Source organism: Psammomys obesus, unplaced genomic scaffold (genome assembly GCF_907164565.1).
Source record: "Psammomys obesus unplaced genomic scaffold, mPsaObe1.curated_primary_1811, whole genome shotgun sequence".
In the NCBI taxonomy this organism is placed as follows: Eukaryota; Metazoa; Chordata; class Mammalia; order Rodentia; family Muridae; genus Psammomys; species Psammomys obesus.
Genome location: NW_026591872.1, coordinates 5250671 through 5270898, shown reverse-complemented (window position 1 = coordinate 5270898; position 20228 = coordinate 5250671). Strand labels below are relative to the sequence as shown.

At 38.5% G+C, this 20228-nt stretch overlaps 1 protein-coding gene across 1 annotated transcript in view; it reads left to right on the top strand.

The window, feature by feature from the left end:
* The window catches only part of Tenm1 (teneurin transmembrane protein 1), a 1167432-nt gene that overhangs the window by 1117432 nt on the left and 29772 nt on the right, over positions 1-20228 (top strand). The window contains exons 27-28 of the mRNA XM_055612144.1: positions 10445-10617; positions 11789-12024. Of these exons, the coding sequence (XP_055468119.1) occupies positions 10445-10617; positions 11789-12024 (409 nt within the window). The remainder of the gene's footprint in view (positions 1-10444; positions 10618-11788; positions 12025-20228) is intronic.

The following is a 20228-nucleotide window of genomic DNA, read 5'->3' as shown; positions in this document are numbered from 1 at the left end:
AGATAGATAGATAGATAGATAGATAGATAGATAGATAGATAGATAGACAGATAATGCTAATTATAAAGTGCATCAAAAATTCTGTATACATTTTGAAAATAATAATGGTAGTACTTACCATCAAAGTAAATGTAGAATTTGTGAGAAAAATGAGTAAAAGACAACTTAAAAATTTTTGGCCTAAGCAACAGAATATATAGGTTTCTATTCTTAGAAAGAAACATTATAGAAGAAGTATTGTAAGTATTGTAAGGCAAATCAATTTGTGGCAATTAGTTAAACATATAAATTTAAATAGATGAGTTTGGAATGGAAGATAAGCTAGAAATCCACATTTGGAATCCACCACGAATGATTAAAATGTATTTAAATCCATGAAACAGATGATATCTCCAGAAAAGTGAGTACAGACTAAGAAAAGATAGCAACAGGATGATCCTGAAGCACTTCATAGTTTTTAGCTTAAGAAAAAAGTGTCAAAAGAGACTGTGAAAAGAGATCCAATGAACTAGGGAAGCAGCAAGTCCTGAAAGACAATGTGTTTAGTCCAGCCCACTTATGCTCTTGAACAAACTGCCTTTGTGTGTGTGTTTGTGTGTGTGTGTGTGTGTGTGTGTGTGTGTGTGCACAAACATGCAGGCGTGCACATATACATGTATACACACACTGTGGCATGTGTGTCAGAAGACAGCTTTGTGGAGTTGGTGTTCTCCTTCCATCTTTACATGGTTACTCACTGCTTGCATGATGCCACATCTTACTGTGTGTCTTCACATAGCAAAAATAGGGAGAAAAAAAAGGTAGGCAACTCTTTCAAAAAGTCAAAAATCTCATTATGGAGGCAGAACCATCATGACCTAATCATCTCCTAAAGATCCCATCTCTTTCACTTAGAGAGATGGCTCAATAGTTAAATTCACTCGTTGTTCTTTCAAAGAACCTGGGCTCAATTCCCTGTACTACATGGCAATACACAACCATCTATAACTCCAGTTCCTAGGTATTTGATGCCATGTTCCAACCTGTAGGTGTATCAAGCATGCAAGTAGTACACAGACATGCATATAAGATTAAAAAATCTATACATATAAAGTTAAAAAAAAAGTTAAAATAAAACCCAACTTATATTATTTAATTTTACAAAATTGGAGGATGCATTCATAATTCATCACTACTTAAAACAGGTGATTCAAAAAGAAAAAGGGAGCTGAGTCTAGAGCTCAATGGTAGATCATCTGTTTTATATACATGAGACCCTGGAGAAAATTTATAGAATCCACAGAAAAAAGTAAAAGTGTACCAGATATTAATAAGTAAGCTGATCCTAAGAATTGAACACTGTCTGTGAAAATCATTATTTACCTGAAAGGAAGAAGATTCTGGGACATAGTGGTGGACACAAGCCTGAATAGAGCAGGTTAAAGATTGCATGGATGCACTCATGGCACCACTGTTCATAATAACGAAGAAGTGTCCATCAAGTGATGAGTGGACATGCATAATGCAATCTATCAATAACATAAGATAATAGTAACTAAAAAGTAGAAATGAATTTCTAATAAATGCTAAAACATGAATTAACTGCACAAGCATTGAGAGAAGCTCAACACAAGAGGAAAAGTATCACACAGTTACATTTACAGAAAATGTCCAAAAGAGGTAAATCCATATAGATATAAAATAGATTAATAGTTTCCAAGAGCTGATGAAAGGAAGGAACTGGGTATGCGGGCAAGCATAATGAATATGGTTTGTTTAGGGGATGGTAGAAATGTCCTAGAAGTGGTGGTGATGTTTATATAACTTTATCAGTGTACTGAAACATTAGTAGCTTGTACCCTTAAAAATGCTAAATGTTATAGTATATGAATATCTCTCAGTAATAATAAAAAGGAAATAGGAGCTTGGATACACTGGATAAAGAATTACTTTGAGGAGGATTGCTATAAGGAGTAGAAAAATTAGAGCTAGTATAAGGGGAGAGAAATGAAATTAACAGAAGGGATTTTTTTGTTATTCTTTTTTGTTTGATTTGGGCTTTGGTTTGAGGCAGAGTCTCACTATGTAGCCTTGGTTGGCCTGAAACTCACTATGTAGACCAGGCTAGCCTTGAATGTATGGAAATATATTTATTAGTGAAATATATTTTCTTGCTAATGGAAAGAGTGCTGTATAGAGATAAAAATTTATGATTCCTGGTAAAGAAGAGAGTGTTACTCATAGATCAGTTTGTATGCCAGCTTGCCACTGTTGGTACCTTGAAACAGGGACAATATGCTAAGCAGCACCCCTCCCCCCCAGACCAGTCACAGAATTCAGCCCTCAGTTACTAAAGTGGAAGCTACTAACATCATTGTGACATAACCAATATTGAGATTATAAGGAATAAGAAACACAAGCATCCATATGGGAGTAATCTTGGAATTTTATGGCCAGAAAGAAAAATTACAGAGTCCTAGAATCAGGAGGTAATTTGCCCCTTCAGATTGCTTACTGGCCAGACCTAGAGTTAGACTTATCCTTTCTGTTCTACAACTACCATAGTGTGTTCCCTAATAGGTTGGATATTTGAGATTATGAGAATGATGGTACAGAATATGGAGAGCTAGAACAGGGTATGAATATGAGAGCATCATTAGATAAAAAGGAAGGTTATTCTTTGTCCTATCTCCTAACTTTAGCAAGAACAAATTACATGTACTGAGAGAAGATACCTCTTCCTTTTGAAGCTATTTGTTCTCAGTCTGAACAGCAGTTCCTAAGCAAATCTCAGCTCCTATCCTATCTTCCCTGGCCATATGAGAGTGCATTACTTTCTAGTCCTAATAATACGTTTAAATAACCTACTTTCTGCATGTGGCTTATTTTGCTTATATCCTTTACCCAGTCCTGGATATTTCCAAAAAAAACTGTCCTTGTCTGTCTGAAGTTTGAGAACACAGAATTGGTCCTACTATCTCAATTAGAGTCAGAAAAGGGCTAAGCATGGTAAAAATGGAAAGGCTCTCCCAAAACCCCAAGTATTTCTCTAAAATGGGATGGGGGAGACTTCTTTCTTTGGCCAAAGTAAGCAAATTGCTTTTCCAAGTTAAAAGCAGAATTCTGTTGTGAAATGCGATAAGAGAGAAGCAAAGTTTGACAAGATAGAGATCTGATGTATAGAGAGACCCAGTAGAGTAATCTGTTCAGCTTTTGATTGTCTGCAGCTATTGAGAGGAAAAAATGACACAGATGACACTGAACAGTGCGTAATCCAAACAGGTTTTAAAACAATCTCTTGTATAGTGGTAGGATAGGGGCTTTTATTGTGTGATGGTATATTGTTTAAATAGTTCATTAATTTTCATAATTCCGTTTGAGTTGGACCAAGATCAAAATTACACACCTCAAGTATTAGTACTTGAAGCCTCACTGCCCATAAGCATCCTGAGTGTTGGGGGGCAGGGGTGAGAATCTGACCACTGAGAAATGGCTAACAAATAGGTGACTGACAACAGGAGAATACTGGAACAATGAGAAATGCATTCTGCCCTGACAAGCTAATGGACCCCTAATTGTAATGAGCCTACCACAGTGGAGATCCAAGGGAAAGGCCTTCCACCTCATATAACAGGCAAATCCTCTTTACCCTTGGAACTGAAATAGTAACCATGATGCCTTTGCTTATTTTTTCTGGCATTTTTCTGACAAAAATCTCCTGCTACATTAAATGGAAGAAGCCCCAGGCTGAGGCCAGAGAATCTGTTGTGTTTGCTGTCAGGCAAGGCCACGCTAACAGCAGCTCAGTCCTATTGCCCTTTATAGCAAGTCCTTGCACTTCAGAGGACCTCTGTATGTCCATGTGTTATTGATCGTTAGATGTTCTACATTCTCCATTTCCAGACTCTGTTAGTGCATTTTTTCCACACAAAAAACCCACTTACTGACAAGTGAGAAAAGCTATCATAATATCTTTCAATACCTTCTAGACTCGTTTTTTAAATGCTGAGTTTTATCAAGAGTGGCTAATAAGGGGTTGCCCTTTTCCCCAGTTATGATTATAATGGGACAAGGAACATAAGATATGTCTCCATGCAGAAAGTTTCACTTGATAGTCACTCTTTCAATCACTTGAAATAGGGCTGGAAAAATGGCTTATCCACTAACCACTAAGGTTCATAAACCAAACATAAACAAGGTTCTCTTGTCTTCTATAATCATAGGATAGAAAAAAAAAAAAACTAAGGTGTTATAGGGTTCAGCCCTTGCCTCCAGGCAGGTAAATTACTACAATTTAATAAAAATCAGGGATGACTATGTAGTTCAGTTGGTAGAGTGCTTGCATAAGTTAATAAAGCCAGGCATTCTATCCTCAGTCCCATCAAAACATCATCTCATTTACCAAAAATGTTTTAATCTAACCTTAGGAACATGAGACTCTCTCTCTCAAAAACAAGAAGAAAACCACTACACATGCAAACAAGAATTTAAAAGCATGGACTCTTCATGTATCAAAAGATAAACTCAACAGCTTTGTTCAATCACCTCTCTTTGTTCCTAGCCTTGTTATGGCTCAGTAATGAGGCAAACAGAATTGTGGCAACACTGTAGAGAAGCAAAATAAAGGTGGGGAGAAAACAGAGGCACAGAAAGTTTCAGAAGCTCCTAAGAAGTTTAGATGCATTTTCACAGAATATTTATGTAAACTGAATCCACCTTCTTGTCCTGTTTTGCTTTCTGGTGCTTAACTAATGCACTGAATAAAAGAAACTTGGAGAGAAAAGACATTATTTTTACCTTGAAAATTATAGTTTATTATTGAGGGAAGTCAGGGCAGGAACTCAAAGCAGAAACCTAGAAGCAGGAAATTAAGCAGAGATCATGGTGCTTACTGGCCTGTTCCTCATGCCTTATTCAGCCTGCTTTCTTATAGCACCCAGAGCTACCTATCCAGGGTGGCACCATACACAATAAACTGGACTCTCCCATATTGATCATCAGTCAAGACAATGCACCAAGCTTGCCCACCGGCCAATCTGATGGAAGAGTTTTCTCAAATGAGGTTCCTCTTCCCAGATTAACTCTAGACTGTATCAAGCTGAAAAAAATTAAGCATCAAACTTCCCAACACGAATATAAATGATTATGATTCTGTCTGCTCTCTAACCTCACTGTTCTTCATATCTGGCTCTCCTTTCCATTTTCATGGGCAACATACAGTTACCACTCATTTGGTAAGTAGATATAATGAGAATCTCCTTTTGTAGACTCTGAGAATGCAAAGATGACTGAGAGGCCAAAAGATGCAAACTTATAATCTAGTGAGGGAGGCAAGTCCCAAGAACATGTGATCATAACACATGTCATAAAAACAAGAGTTCATCATCTTCCCTTACAGGAACCGAGACTGTAGCCTCCTTACAATTCCTACTGCTCTGAGACTCCTAATCCACAATTCATGATCATCAAAACACTGATCTGGTCACATTATCCCTCCCTCCTGGGTAAAAAAATCTTTCTATGCCTCTACATTACCTTCCTTGCCTCTACATAAATTCATTTTACATCAAGAGCCTGGTATACCACCACAGTGTGCTCAGACCTCAGCTTGATTCCCCAGCATTCTCTCCCACTCCCTCCCTGAAGAAACCCTGTTCTCAAACAATGTTTTCCCAAAATACATCCAGCATACGTCTGTGGTGGTTTTCCTTCTCCTGCTTTATTTGAAAAGTCTTCTCTTCCTCCACAGTCTCTGTATACCTTCCACAACTGAAACATTACCACCTCAAGCCCATCTTCCCTCTCTTATGCCCAGCCCAGCATGAACTGGCTTCCACAGTTCTTCCTTTACATATGCACTAGCAGTATCTTGGGACTAGCATAATTTTTGTGCATGTCTCATCTGCCCTACTAGAGACTGTGAGTGTCACACAACACTGTATCCCCAGGACCTAGCACATGACATTATTAACTGAATGAAAGCCAAATGAGAAAGAGAAGGACATTGTGGACTTGGGAGTGCATCATAAAAAGCAAAATACTGCTGCTTGTGAGAAAGACAGTATCTACTATTTTCTAAAGAATGCTTATTAGATTAGGCAGTTTTGACCTGAGTGAGTAAAGAGGTCTGACTTCTTTGTCCTTACTTTTTTTTCACAGTGTGATGTTAGCTTTCTTTTCATTATTATTATTTTTTATTATTATCATTTATCACAATTTATTCAATTTTTATCCCTGCTGTGGCCCCCTCCCTCAACTCCTCTCAATCCCAGACTCCTTCCCTCTTCTTCCCCTATGTCCCTCCCTCAGTCCACTGATAGGAGAAGGCCTCCTCTCCTTCTATTTGACCTAAGCCTATCAGGTCTCAGCAGGATTGGTTGTATTGTTTTCCTCTGTGGACTGGCAAGGCTGCTCCCAAAGGAGGAGGTAATCAGAGACCCTGTCACTGAGTTCATTCCAAAGAAAGTCCCCGCTCCCCTTACTAGGCCCTCCAGTTAGAGACTGAGTCTATGGGCTACATCTGAGCCAGGGTTTTAGGTCCTCTCCATGCATTGTCCTTGGTTGAGGTATCATTCTCTTCCGGGTCCCCAGGGCTCAGTGTTTATGTCTCTGTTGGTCTCCTTTTGAAGCTCCTGTTCCTTCCAGGTCTTTCTATCACCCCCTTCTTTCATAAAATTCCCTGTACTTTGCCAAAAGTTTGGCTACCTCAATCAGTAGATTCTTTCAGAGTCCATCTGTCCTGTTCCCTGTCTTCTCCTACTTCCAATGTTTATTGTGTTTGTACTACTGAATGCAGGCTAAGCATCTTGCCTAGGTATTCCTTGTTGTTTAGCTTCTTTTGAAGTATAGATTTTAATGTTTATTCTATATTATATGGCTAATGTCCACTTATGAGTGAGTATATACCAGGCGTGTCTTGCTGCTTCTGGGTTACCTCACTCAGGATGATATTTTCTAGTTCCCAACATTTATCTGCAAGTTTCATGATTTCCTTGTTTTTAATTGCTGAGTAGTATTCCATTGTGTAAATGTACCAAAATTTCTGTATCCATTCCTAAGTTAAGGGACATCTGGGCTGTTTCCAGATGATGGCTATTACAAATAAAGCAGCTACGAACATGGTTGAACAAATGTCCTTGTTGTATACTTGAGCATATTTTGGATATATGACTAGGAGTGGTATAGCAGGGTCTTGAGGTAGCACTATTCCTAATTGTCTGAGAAAGCGTCTGATTGATTTCCAAAATGGTTGTACAAGTTTACATTCCCACCAGCAATGGAGGAGGGTTCCCCTTTCTCCACAACCTCTCCAGCATGTGTTGTCACCTGAATTTGATCTTAGCCATTCTGATGGGTGTAAGGTGAACTCTCAGATTACTTTTAAAAGCATAAATAATGAATCACACATTTATTAATCTAAGTATTTTCTTGTAAGCAAAGGTAGGGGGGCTTCCAGCTTCTCTTCAGTGCACTTTAGAACTGACTTAAATACTCCTTGGGAAAAAAAAAATCTCACTCTCCTTTACAAGAAAAGATTCGAACAAATATATTTTTAATAATTTATAAATATAACTTACCCCAACTTAAGTATATCCCCCTCAAGTACAATGAATTCTTGGAGATAAAGAGACAGTTCATTGGTTAAGAGCACTGGCTGCTCTTCTAGAAGATCCACGTTGAATTTTCAACACCTACAGACTTAAAATTGCCCATTACACCAGTTCCAGGGATACCATCTTCTGGTCTCCAGGGACACTAAACATTCAATTGGTGCACAGATATACATGCTAAGAAAACACCTATACATACAAATTTTAGTCAATTAATTTTCAATTTTAAAAGATTGATTTCTTTACATGCTCTACCAGAACACATATGTGCGCATGAATGCACATACACACACATGCTCATTCCTAGAGTATATCACAGTGTTGAACTAAAGGATAAGTTTTCAGTACAAGTGCATACCCTCAATGTATAAACTGCAAAATTAGTCTAAGAGTTAATAATTTGATGACAATTCTCCTCTTACCAAACTCACTTCTAATGACTATAAAGGCAATACTCATTGCCTAATGGCAAAATTCCCTTGGCAAGATTTTTGCACGGGGTTAAATGAGCTCTCTATACTGCCTGGAGAAAGGAGGGAGTTGTTCCCATGTTGTAGCCTGAGGAGATCACTTGAAGCATATTGACTTGTACTCTCTACACCAAAGGATGCAAGCTCCAAAGAGAAAAACACAACCTGAGAGAATTTTGATTAAACTTGTTTCTTTGACATTTAGCCTGGACAGATGCATTCCCTGGTGACAGGAGTGTGGGGTTGGGGTGGGGGAGGCGTTCAAGTAAGCCCTGAGAAATCAAAGGCTCTCTTTCTTTCTTGTCCACTTTGAGCAATCTTTCCAAACTTGAAGGAACTACCCACTGATGTTTATATCTGCCTGTAGTTCTTCCTTTGGTAAAGACCTCACATAAGAGAGGTAGTCCTCTTATGTTTTGATCAAGAGCCATATAAATGATTGAGCACATGAGAGATACCATACTACAAACACTACCATAACTACTCTGACTGGGACTAGCAGACTGTGGCTGTGTAAGGACGTTAAAGGCTGGAGTCCTCTGATCAAGCTGCACACATTTTGTAATAAGAATCCCTGTCCTGCCACAAAAAGGAAATAACGCAAGATGACTTTCTAGCTACTCAGAGACTAGACAAGCTTGTGGGAAATGTTATTTTATTCCCTAAAACATTGCCTCCCCTGTAAGAAAAGGACTAAGCAACAGCCTCCCACAAAATCTGTCTGAGTAATTCTGGTCTTATCCCTCACTAGCTTTCCTCTCTCAGTGTACTTCTGTAGTGGCAGACACCTAACCCTGTACCTGTGCCTACACCTACCCTAACATAACCTTTCTATGCTGCTTTCTGGCTGGAGTCCTACTACTGACAGGTGCAGAGCCCCAGAGCAGGATGTGAAGCTGGGCAAAGGAAAGAATTTGCCATTAATACCAGACACAAATAGCAGCACTGTTCATCCTTGACAATGAGTCCTTTGATGCATAGTAACAGCACACCAAGCATTTTGAGTGAAGCCCATTTCCAAAGAAAGAAAGAAAGAAATTAAGCAACGTAAGAGTTGGAGTGTCTGTGATGTCAAATGACCAATTTGACTGATTCTCTGCACGTGCGTGCATGAGCACGTGCACACACACATGCACACACATGACAACTGTTTTAACTGATAATCTAGGTGGGCCCACAGGCACAACATGTACCTATGAAACAGAATTTGAAATAGCATGTATATAGCCTCAAGTGAATCTCCATCCTCCAAAACATCCACCTAACCAAAAGTTTGTCTAGACTTAAAATTTCAGCAACTACTTAAGGCTGAGGTCTTTAAAACCTAGTAGATTAGCACTGAACTACCCCTTCCATTTCACAGAATCATGAAAGGAAAGTGTGAGATAGCTAGACTCGCTGTATCTTTGCTGCATCCTGTTCACTGGGGGAAAAAATATAATTGTTTAACATTTTAAAAGCAAATAAAAGTGCTTAAATATTTTGTAATTTGCAACTTGAAAAGAAAACAGTAATGGGTTTCCAAGTGTGTGTCTTTACTTTTAATGAACTGTTTATTTTTCATGGTTCCAATGACAATAAAAGATCAGCTCCACATCAAAAGCCTTCAGGGAGGCAGTTTCCATTTTGAGGACAGTGTGATTGCCATTTTTTTTTTTTTAGTAAACTCACTAGACTATATTTCCGGATATGAGTTATTGCCTATTATCGCAGGTAATTATTATTTTTGTGTCTTCCTCATATAGGCAAATTACAAACCATTTATGCACTATACTGCAGAAAGAAAAAAAGAATTTAAGTGATAGCAAAATCAGGGGCCTTCAGAATGTTTTAATAAACATGTTTCCATTATCCTCTGTGCCTGTTCATTTTGTTGGAGGAATGATTCATTCATTTCAAATTTGGCAACTTAAACATCAGCAAATTATAATTTCCCCATCACAATGCAAAGTCAGTTTATTGGCCTGTTTGGGCTCTGAGGGCCCTTGTTTGGCTCACTTTCCTTTGATAACAGCACCCTCTGCTGGTTGTTATAATTCATCACCGATAATGGGATCGAAATTTCAAACAGAGGCCTCCCTGCAACATTGCACGCAGCAGGACATGATTCATAAATCAGTTTTCCATCTTGGTGATTCATTACCAGTTATATTTTTTCTGTAAAATAGCACAGCTCAAGGAAGTCATCAGGAATTCAGAAGCTTCAAAAACTACCTTCTTTTGATTAATCATCTCTCTGACCTTTTTTTTTCTTATTGAACAAGGTTAATAATATTTGTTATCACTCAAAGTAAAACTGTATTAGCTTCCAAATGATTTTTAGTTTGCAAAGGCAAGTTATCACTTTCAAGATGCTTTAGAGTTGATATTTGTTTTTTTCCTCAGGTATGACCTCCAGGGACATCTGACCAATGCAACCTTTCCTACTGGAGAGGTCAGCAGCTTCCATAGTGACCTGGAGAAGCTGACAAAAGTGGAGCTAGATACCTCCAACCGTGAAAATGTTCTCATGTCAACCAACGTGACAGCAACTAGTACTATATATATTTTAAAACAAGGTAAAGGATCTTCACAACTCAACCTGCCTTAATGTCTCTGGTCATACCTGGGCTCTCTATTAAGGCACCGAATTCCCCTCTGTTTGAGAATGAAAGAGACAAATTCCGACTTTTCACAACTTCACATATCCACTCTGAGCCACAATGTCTCTGGGAGTGAGGTTAAATCCTGCCAAGTCTGATCTCTCATCAAGTCAATCCCAGAACCCACCTACTTGGAAAGCTCTTTTAGGGTTTCCTATGTTGGAGGACAATAATAGAGGCTGTGGCCCATCTGAGCTTAGTATTCTAGATCAGATCTGACATGGATAAGTAAAAAGAACAAATTAGGCAATGCACCAGTGAAGAATATAATTGGTGTGAGGAAATTTAAAATATATATATATGTGATTTTGAAGGAATGTGTTAGAGGCTATAGGGGAATATAGGGGAAGTGGACCAAGAGAGGAGGACTTTGCAGCCAGTCCTGAAGATACCTGATAAAACAGAGTCAGATGAAAGGGGAGCAGGTCCTCCCTTATCAGTGGACGTGGAAAGGAGCAGGGAGGAGATGAGGAAGGGAGGGTGGGATTGGGAGGGAATAAGGGAGTAAGATACAGAGTTAATAAAATGTAACTAAAAATGAAAAAATTAAATTAAATTTAAAAAAAAAGAAATAGTTTTCACCGCCCAGTCATTAGGATTCACTCTGTTGGTAGGCTGTAGAGCAACTCACTCCATAATGAACACCGAATTTTATCTATTACCACCTTGAGGGCTACAGTGGCTATGATGCCATCCCCAGATCTCAAGATGCTGAGTTGAGTTTTCATCCTCTTCTTATTCTAGCTCTCAGCATACCAAACTAAGATAGTATATTCAACAAGTAAGAGCGGGAGTCCATGAGGGAATGTTTTTAAAAGAAAACAAACAACAAAAAGGAGACCAGCCTGTAGTGTGAAACAGCAGTCTTTGATCCTGTTCACAAGCTATGCCCCAGCTGTGAAAATAACAAAACCCAAATGGTTAGAAAATGTATCTGCTCTGCTCAGCTTTTCCCGAAATTGTCTCATGAAGCTAAACTTCTCTCCTCCTCCTCCTCCCCCTATTCCCCTTCCTTTCCCTACTCCTTCTTCTCTTCGGTTTTCCCTTCCTCCTCACCATTCTTCTCTTCTTTTCTGTTCGTCTACAGAAAATACTCAGAGTACCTATCGGGTGAGTCCAGATGGTTCACTACGCGTCACCTTTGCGAGTGGGATGGAGATCAGCCTCAGCTCCGAGCCGCATATCCTGGCAGGGGCTGTCAACCCCACTCTGGGCAAATGCAACATTTCGTTGCCTGGAGAACACAATGCAAACCTCATTGAGTGGAGACAGAGAAAGGAGCAAAACAAAGGCAACGTTTCAGCTTTTGAGAGAAGACTGAGGGTAAGGCTTTCCCTTTTTAACAAAGGACAAACGTTCATGGGATTCCGTGGAAAGTGAAGAGCCTTACTAAACTGGTCTCACTTCTCCACAGCTTTTCCAGGTGACTGACTAGCTTCTATGATACACTAATTCAAGAGAAAGTGCTAATGGCTGATAATGGTTCGGTATCCTTAAATGTGCATTCTAATAGGAGCTTTCTTTGTCATTAGTCAGCTAAAGTGCTCTAATCGTAGCAATTTCAGGCACCAAGAAAGTCGAACTGGAGAAATATATTTAGTCAAGGAGCCCTTCAGTACCCATACCTGCCTGCCCTGGAGATGCTTATTAGATTCCACCAAGTTGGAGAGAAAAGGATGTAAGGCATAAGGCACCATTTAAACAAAGGCAAGACTGGAGGACAAAGTCAGTGAGTGATCCCATTGCCATAAATATATCGTAGAGCCATAGGAGCAAAGAACTGGAAGTGAGACCGGGATGGAGATCTCAGGCAAACCAAACACAGCTCCCTACAGATAGGCAGAGATCTCTTAGAAAAGCACTGCCCTGAAGTGCAGGAAGCCTGCAAACATCATAGCACCCTCTCTACCTGTCCTTTCTTGAACATTAACCAATGTTATGATATGGCCAGACTTCCAAATATAATAGCCTTCAGTGTAACTGCCAGTCTGCAGGAAGTATTCATTATTGAGGCCAGGTGTCAGAGCACTTGCATCACATTCAGAATGCAAAAGGTGCTTGGATTCTTTTCACTCACTGTAAAAGATGTAGTATCAATTGAATGCTGTAGAAATGCAAACAACAACTAACCACCAAGCTGCAGAGAAAAGCAGTCCAACCAACCAGTCATATGTCTTGATGCAAAAAAGTTAATCTACAAGTGTGATTAATTTTTAGTCAGCTCTATTGATAGCACACAGAAACAGTCTATAGTGGTTGATTTTTTTTAATAATGGCTACTGAACAAGTCAATTTGTATGTTTCAGTTCTATTGATTAGTCTGTAATAGAGCATTTGCCAGATAGGCCCCTGAATTGAGAAGTGAATACAATCAAATACACAAAGCTCTAGATGTGTACAGAAGTCAGCATTTATGTCTGAGTTCTTCAGGAAATGGGGCTACTGCACAGAAATTTCAATGGGAAAGTGTGGTGATATAACCCTGATGTCCAGGTTTATACCTTGTTTTAAAATGCTGTTTTGTTGTGGTGATGGCTGCAGTGGTTTGTGTTTGTTTCTGGTTCTGGTTTGGTTTTGTTCTTGCTCTTGTTTTTAAGACAGGGTCCCTTTTTGTATCCCAGGCAGAGCTCAAATGCATGATTGCCCTGCCTCAATCTGAGTACTAGGATTAAAGGCATTTCTGTGAAATGAAAATGTAGTGTTATGGGGGAAAAATAATTCTTTACAAATGACTTATCATCCTAATGATTGATCACAGCAAAATTGATCTTTTAGTTTCTCCCCCAGCTTATGGGCTCATTAAAGTGTAACAAACTACATGAGAGTGTAATGTCGGAGTTTTTTTTTTAAAGATTTATTTATTTATTATGTTTACAATATTCCATCTACATGTACACATGCATGACAGAAGAGGACACCAGATCTTATTATAGATGGTTGTGAGCCAACATGTACTTGCTGGAAATTGAACTCAAGACCTTTGGAAAAGCAGTCAGTTCTCTTAATCTCTGAGCCATCTCTCCAGCCCAAGTTTTTTATTCTTTAGGATAACCCATTCTGTAGTATTTGATCCCAGGATTTTCTAGTATGACTCACTTTGTGTTTGCCCCTCCAGACTCAAACAATAGAAAAAAAATTATCAACTGTAATATGTACCTTATACCTAAAATTTTGTTCACTTTCAAAAAGCTAATAGCCACAAAACACTTACAAGCATTTTAGTACTGAAAACTAAAGGATTTAAGAAATTTTAATTGTAACTTGACCCAAATTCCATCTTGCAGTAAAGTTAAACAGATTTGAAGACTGGATTGTGAGTGCAACAAAGTCCAAGGCCCTTTCTCTATATAACTTTTAATATACTCCTTGGGGTCTTGGAAATGAAGGATTGGGTCTCTTGGTGATTAGGTAATGTGATTGCAGGTCTCTAGAACTATAATAACAGTCTTTTGCATAGATTTAGTGCCTCAAGGTTAACAAAATATTTTCATAACCAGAATTTTATTTGGTCACTACAGCCATAAATTGTTGTTATTCCTAATTTACAGACAAAGACACCAAGACTCAGAGAGGTCAAGTGATTTGCCCAAAGTCAAACAGCCATTAAGGCTCAATGCCAGAGCTGAAACGCAGATATTCCCCTTGTATGGCACTGTTTCCTCTGCATCAAGCTGTGCTTCCTTGTTCCTTAAAATAATTAATCTATAAATCATTGCCCCACTCAATATAGCCATCTTGGCAGAGCCTGACTCCTCGTTTCAATGTTGACAAAAAGAGACAAATAATCGACTCTAATGTACTGGCAAGTATGGGCGGTTAAGGACAACTGGATGGCCTCCAGGTAAAGAAAGCATGAAGGAAATAAAAGGAGAAGAGAAGCTGTTTAACTGGCTAATACTTACCTGCCCTCCCCACTGATAGAATTTGGTATATTGCTGCCTTGGTTTCTCCTGGTGAGGCATGGAATGGAATGCCTAGTAGGGTGACTGGGTTCCCAAAACACAGATGTAGATGTAAGTTGGATGAAGAAATTATACTTTGACACTGATATTCTCACTTCTGGTATGTTTTCAAGGGGCCAGCTGATACCAAATATTCTTTTTCTGACTAAATATGCACTGACTTATTTGTAAGTATAGCTGTAAAGAACAAGGATTCCTAATGCTCTCCAGTACCGAGGTGACATGATTGAATCATTTCTTTCTCTTGCTGAAGCTGCTGCTCCAGAACATGGGCAAATACGAACGTTGCACTTCACATAGTTACAGGACATAGAAATCCTTGCCATACTGGGAGCCAAAGGGCACCTCTGAAGAGCCACTCTCATGATTTCTAAGTGTTCTTGGGCAGCAAGGTCACAAAACACTAATTGTCCAGGCACGAGTGACAACTTCATTTAAAGGGCCATTTGGTAAGATGATGGACATCACATGTTCTAAAATCTACTTATCATAGCCCCAGAGGATGTAGCTGGAAAGAGAACCAAAGAAACACACCTTTTAAAAAAATGTTTTTCTCCAGTGACCACTGGGGATTTCTTCCCCAGTCAAGGTGAGGGAAGCAAATTGTTGGGAAACATGATAATGTGTGCAGCCTACATAAACCAGGGATTTGTTAGCTCTGCCATCCTTCACAGGCACCATTAAGTGGAATAAATCACATTAATATCCTGAAATTTCATTTATTTAAAAAAATCTATTTCCCCTAACTTGAGTTGTGTCTGAATCATCATCCTTGTAAAGGACTTCTACATCCAACCCATGCATCTTCTCATCTGCTGTTCCAATCTGTCCTCATAAATCCATTTCCGTAGACAATAAAAAAAATTAGAGTACACATAATAGAGGCAATTGTCAAAAAATTGGACATTCACCAAAAGCAAACTGCTTTAGGAGCTACAACCAGATTGCACCTTGCTGTGTCTGTGGATAATTGTGTCATATGAGACTTATTGTAGTATTGGATCCTAGAGTCCTTTATAAGATTTCACATAGTGAGCAACAAAATCCTGGCACTACAGCCTACTTTATTTTCTTTAGAAAAATAAATAATGGAAAAGGCATTCAAAACCAAATTAATAAAATCAAATACAATGATTATATACTGACAATCAAAAAGAGCAAAGATTTAAACCCTCACAGGTGATTTTTCTTCTATTTAAAGATAACTGTAAACGACACAGGATGTTTATGCTTGCTTGTGTGTATATGTGTGCATACGTGCATGCAAGTGTGTGTGTGTGTGTATATGTGTGTGTGTGTGAGAGAGAGAGAGAGAGAGAAAGAGAGTGAGAGGAAGAAATGGTGTGTGTGTTTGTGCATGTGCATGTGCATGTAGAGCCCAAAGATCATCTCTGGTGTTATTCTCCGAAGTAAACTACCTTGAATTTTTAAGACAGAGTCTAGCCCTGAGACCCAGAGCTCACCAATTTGGCTAGGCTTGCTAGAATGCCAGCAGAAGAGAACTTCTTGTCTCCATTTCTCCAACCCTAAGATTTTAAGTGCACACTACTATACCTGGCTTTTTTATATGCATCCTAGGATATAGGAGTCAAACTCATATCCACATGCTTGTACCGCAGGCAATTTACAATTTTCTAGCCTTCAAAGTATGATTTTTAAAAGCAACACTTGAATATTCATATGTGTTCTAAAATCTTAAAGGGGAGAAGACTCTTACTAAATCACAGAGTCTGGAGCTTGTAAATAATGGTGAATCAGAGAGTAAGCCAAAAGCATAGTAGAATTCACTTGTACTTTCAGAAACGGCCTAAGAAAGCCATCTGATGTACGGTTGAAGTTCTCATTTCTCACCATTTCAGCTTCATTCTTACCAGATTTGGTGGAGATATTCATTTTGTGACATTTGGAGATAAAATAACCCACATCTGTAATCTTCAGTGCTTCTTCCCCACAACTCCAAGGAGTAATCTGGAGACAAAATTTCAGGCACCAAGACTGATGGATGGTATTGTGGTTTTGAATGATGGTTTCCTTGGAGTCTTCAAATCATAAAAATTACTGTTTCATTGTCTTGAAAGAGCCTTAATAAAATAATTAGGATGGAATTGTTATTATACATGTGACTTCGCCTATGCTTAAGCATTAATGGATTGCTATAATTTTTAAAATATGTGTTTCAAGACTACACAGATGACACAATCAACAGAGAGTACGATATAGAGTAAAAGGTGTCCAGGTTAAACAACATGATCAAGTTGAGGTGAGAAGAATGAGATTGTAAGAAAGAATTGGCATGCCATGGTTTTGCAATTTTCCACCTATAAATGAGGCATGTGCACTGTGCAGTCTGTATTAATAGTAGTAATATTACCATAAACTATAATGACAATAGCATTTGAGGGGGCCTTACTAGGTATATCTCCATATATTAACTTATTCACCATTCATAGCATCTCATCAGGTGGGATTTTTAGTCATTCCTGTTTTATCGATAAAAGGCTGAGGTTACATAATTACTAAGTGGTGATTTCAATATTTGAACCTAGGAAGGCTGGCTTCGTAAATCTGAGCATCTCCTAAGATGATCTCTTCCAGCACTAAGATTTTGTGGAATGTCAATATAAAGAGAGTATCTTGGAAACAAAACTGAAAAATGAAAAGGAAGTTTTTAAATGGCTACGCCAAGATAATATTAACTCTGAAAACGTGCTTTTTTATTTATAGGCATCTCCAAAATATAAGGAAACCTGAGTAACCTTTTGATTGCTAAACTGGAGATATCAGTAACACATAAAATCTGTTGAATTAATGTACTGATAGATCCTTAAAAGACTAATATAAATTACCTTAAAACTAGTGATAGTAAAAGGACATGGGCTACTTTAAAATAAGCTATGAGCTTTCTGCTCATTCCTGTGACTTCATAAAAATGTAATGCAGTAAAGCTTCCAAACTCTGATGCCGTTTGGCCTGTCTCTTATTCACCTTCTGTCTTCAGCAAAATTTAACAGGTAATTAGGTTGTATTATGACCTGAAATGTTAGGTAGTCTCCTTGACAGCTTTCTCCTCCTTATAGAGGAAAGAAAAATAACTGCTATGTGTGTGTGTGTGTGTGTGTGTGTGTGTGTGTGTGTGAGAGAGAGAGAGAGAGAGAGAGAGAGAGAGAGAGAGACTGAGAGAAAGAGAATGTGTGTGTTCTTATCTGTGTCCTTGTGTGGGTGTATGTGTCATCAGTTAAAAACCTAGAAAATTTTCTTTTGTGTAGAGCACAGTTATTAAACATCTCCAATTGTCCATAGATCAATCTAATACATCATTAACCTGCTTTCTGAATCAGTTACCTCTAAAGGGTTGAATGAAATTTTCTCTAAGCTAATTACAACACAAATTCTTAAAAGGATGGAGGTATCTGACCCTAGCTTATCAGGTCTCATCAAGGCTGGCTGCATCCTCTTCCTCTGTGGCCTGACAAGGCTACACCCGCCAGGGGGAGATGAACAAAGAGCCGACCACTGAGTTCATGTCAGAGACAGCCCCTGTTCCCCTTACTAGGAAAACCACTTGGAAACTGAGCAGCCTATGGGCTTCCTTTGAAAAGGTTCTCTCCATGCATTGTCCTTGGTTGAGTATCGGAAAAGGCATAGGGGGAGAAGGGAGAAGGTGGGTGGGACTCAGAGGAGATGAGGGAGAGGGCTGCAGAGGGGATACAAAAGTGAATAAATTGAAATAAATAAATAAATAGATTTTTTTAAAAATAAAAATAAAAAAGATGAAAGTAGAGACAGAGGACAGTTGCCTCTGGAGGCCCCTCCTCCTGCCATCCATACACCCAATACTTTTAAGCACTTTCAGTTCTCCTGACAATAGCATCCACAGCTCATCAGAATGCATTCTCCCTTATACCCTCTCTGGTTCAACTGTGAACAAAAATCTAGTCCCTGTCCTTAATATAGCTTGCAAAAGAGAACCTTAATTGAAACCAGAGGTCCCACATAGCAATGCACACCTTTCTCTACTTAAAAACTAAGCATGCCCATCTTTCTTAACACATAATACTGTTTAAACAGCTGCCAAATTCAAAAGTCTTATTCGTTGTACCACTGTCCAAAGGTGCCATTTATACCTTGGGACTATTCTTGCCCTCTCTTTTCCAGGAGAGGGATCAGTATAGATTGTTTGGAAATGCAATAGAACTAAGGATTGTTGGCCCGTGCTTGGATCAAGAACCATTATCTTAGAGAAGAGAAAGCATGTCTATGAATATAGATTTTTCCAACCTTACCCATGACCTGAGCAGTCAGCGGCATTCAGCCTAGTTCTCATGCCCACCTTAGAGGCTGGCAGGACATAGAGACTCTAGACAGAGGTTAAGAAGGCTCATCTGAAAGCAATTACCCTACAGCTTTAAGTGTGGTTTCCACAGAGAATGAATAGGGGTAACCTATAAGACCTTTGATTCTTTCATCCTTTCCACTACTTGCTGAATTTTATTTTAACTTTCAAACCCAACTTTGAAACTAGTACTTCAGGAGAATTGGTATGTCAGCATTGGAATATTGGGGTGCATTATTCTGAAACTGAGAAACACTGCTGAAGAAGTTCCAACAGGCAGAGAAAAGGCATTACATAGAGTCCTCCTCTGAAGACTGCATATGGATTTATAACAATGATCATTGCTTGTGGAGTTGTAATGACTTCATTAAGAAATGTGTTCTTGGGTAATAAATTTCATCCTTCAGACAAATAAAACCACAAATTTCAGTGAACTAAAAATCACTTGTTACTTTCGCTCTTTAACTATCATTATTACATAAATTGTAAAAGTTATGACTATCTTTGGGAGTACAGGGTATTTTGCAGCTGTTATAAATAAACGATATTACAGTTGAAGATAGGTGACTATAAAACCACAGGAAAAGGTAGTTGAAGAAAGAACACCTGGTTTCCTATAAGCTTCCAAACCCCAAGTATCACAAGATAGGAACTATGTTCTTTTTTAACACCTTTCTGATGATCACAGCAAGCTAATATATACTTCTACAATACAACACTGCACACATTTGCTACAGACTGTTTAAAAAAACTCGTAAGTCCTAAATCTGCTCCTAATGTTAGCCAAATTAAACCTACCTTCTGAGACCAAGAGCAATTTTACAAAATAATTTGAGTAATCACTAGTCTTCTGGACAGAATTCATGACATGGAAATTTTGGGTCTTTTTTTTTTTTTTACAAAAGTTTAAAATTATTGGCAAATGCTATTAGGCTTGACTGAGCAATGATGAAACTGAGACTGAAGCATGGTTTAAAAGACCAGCTTTCACATTCCTGTAGAAAAATAGGCAAATAACATCAACATAGAATTCGTAGAAGATATAGATATGGTGAATAATTTTTAAAAATGCTCAACTTCATGTTCATTACCACAAAATTAATGCAAATTTCACATTAATATACCATCTTCTCACTTTCACATTTGGAAAAGTTAATCACCAATGTTTCTAAGGATAAGATGAGATGGGCTCTTCTTCTATTAGTCAAGTAGGATATGAATTTTGTGAAATC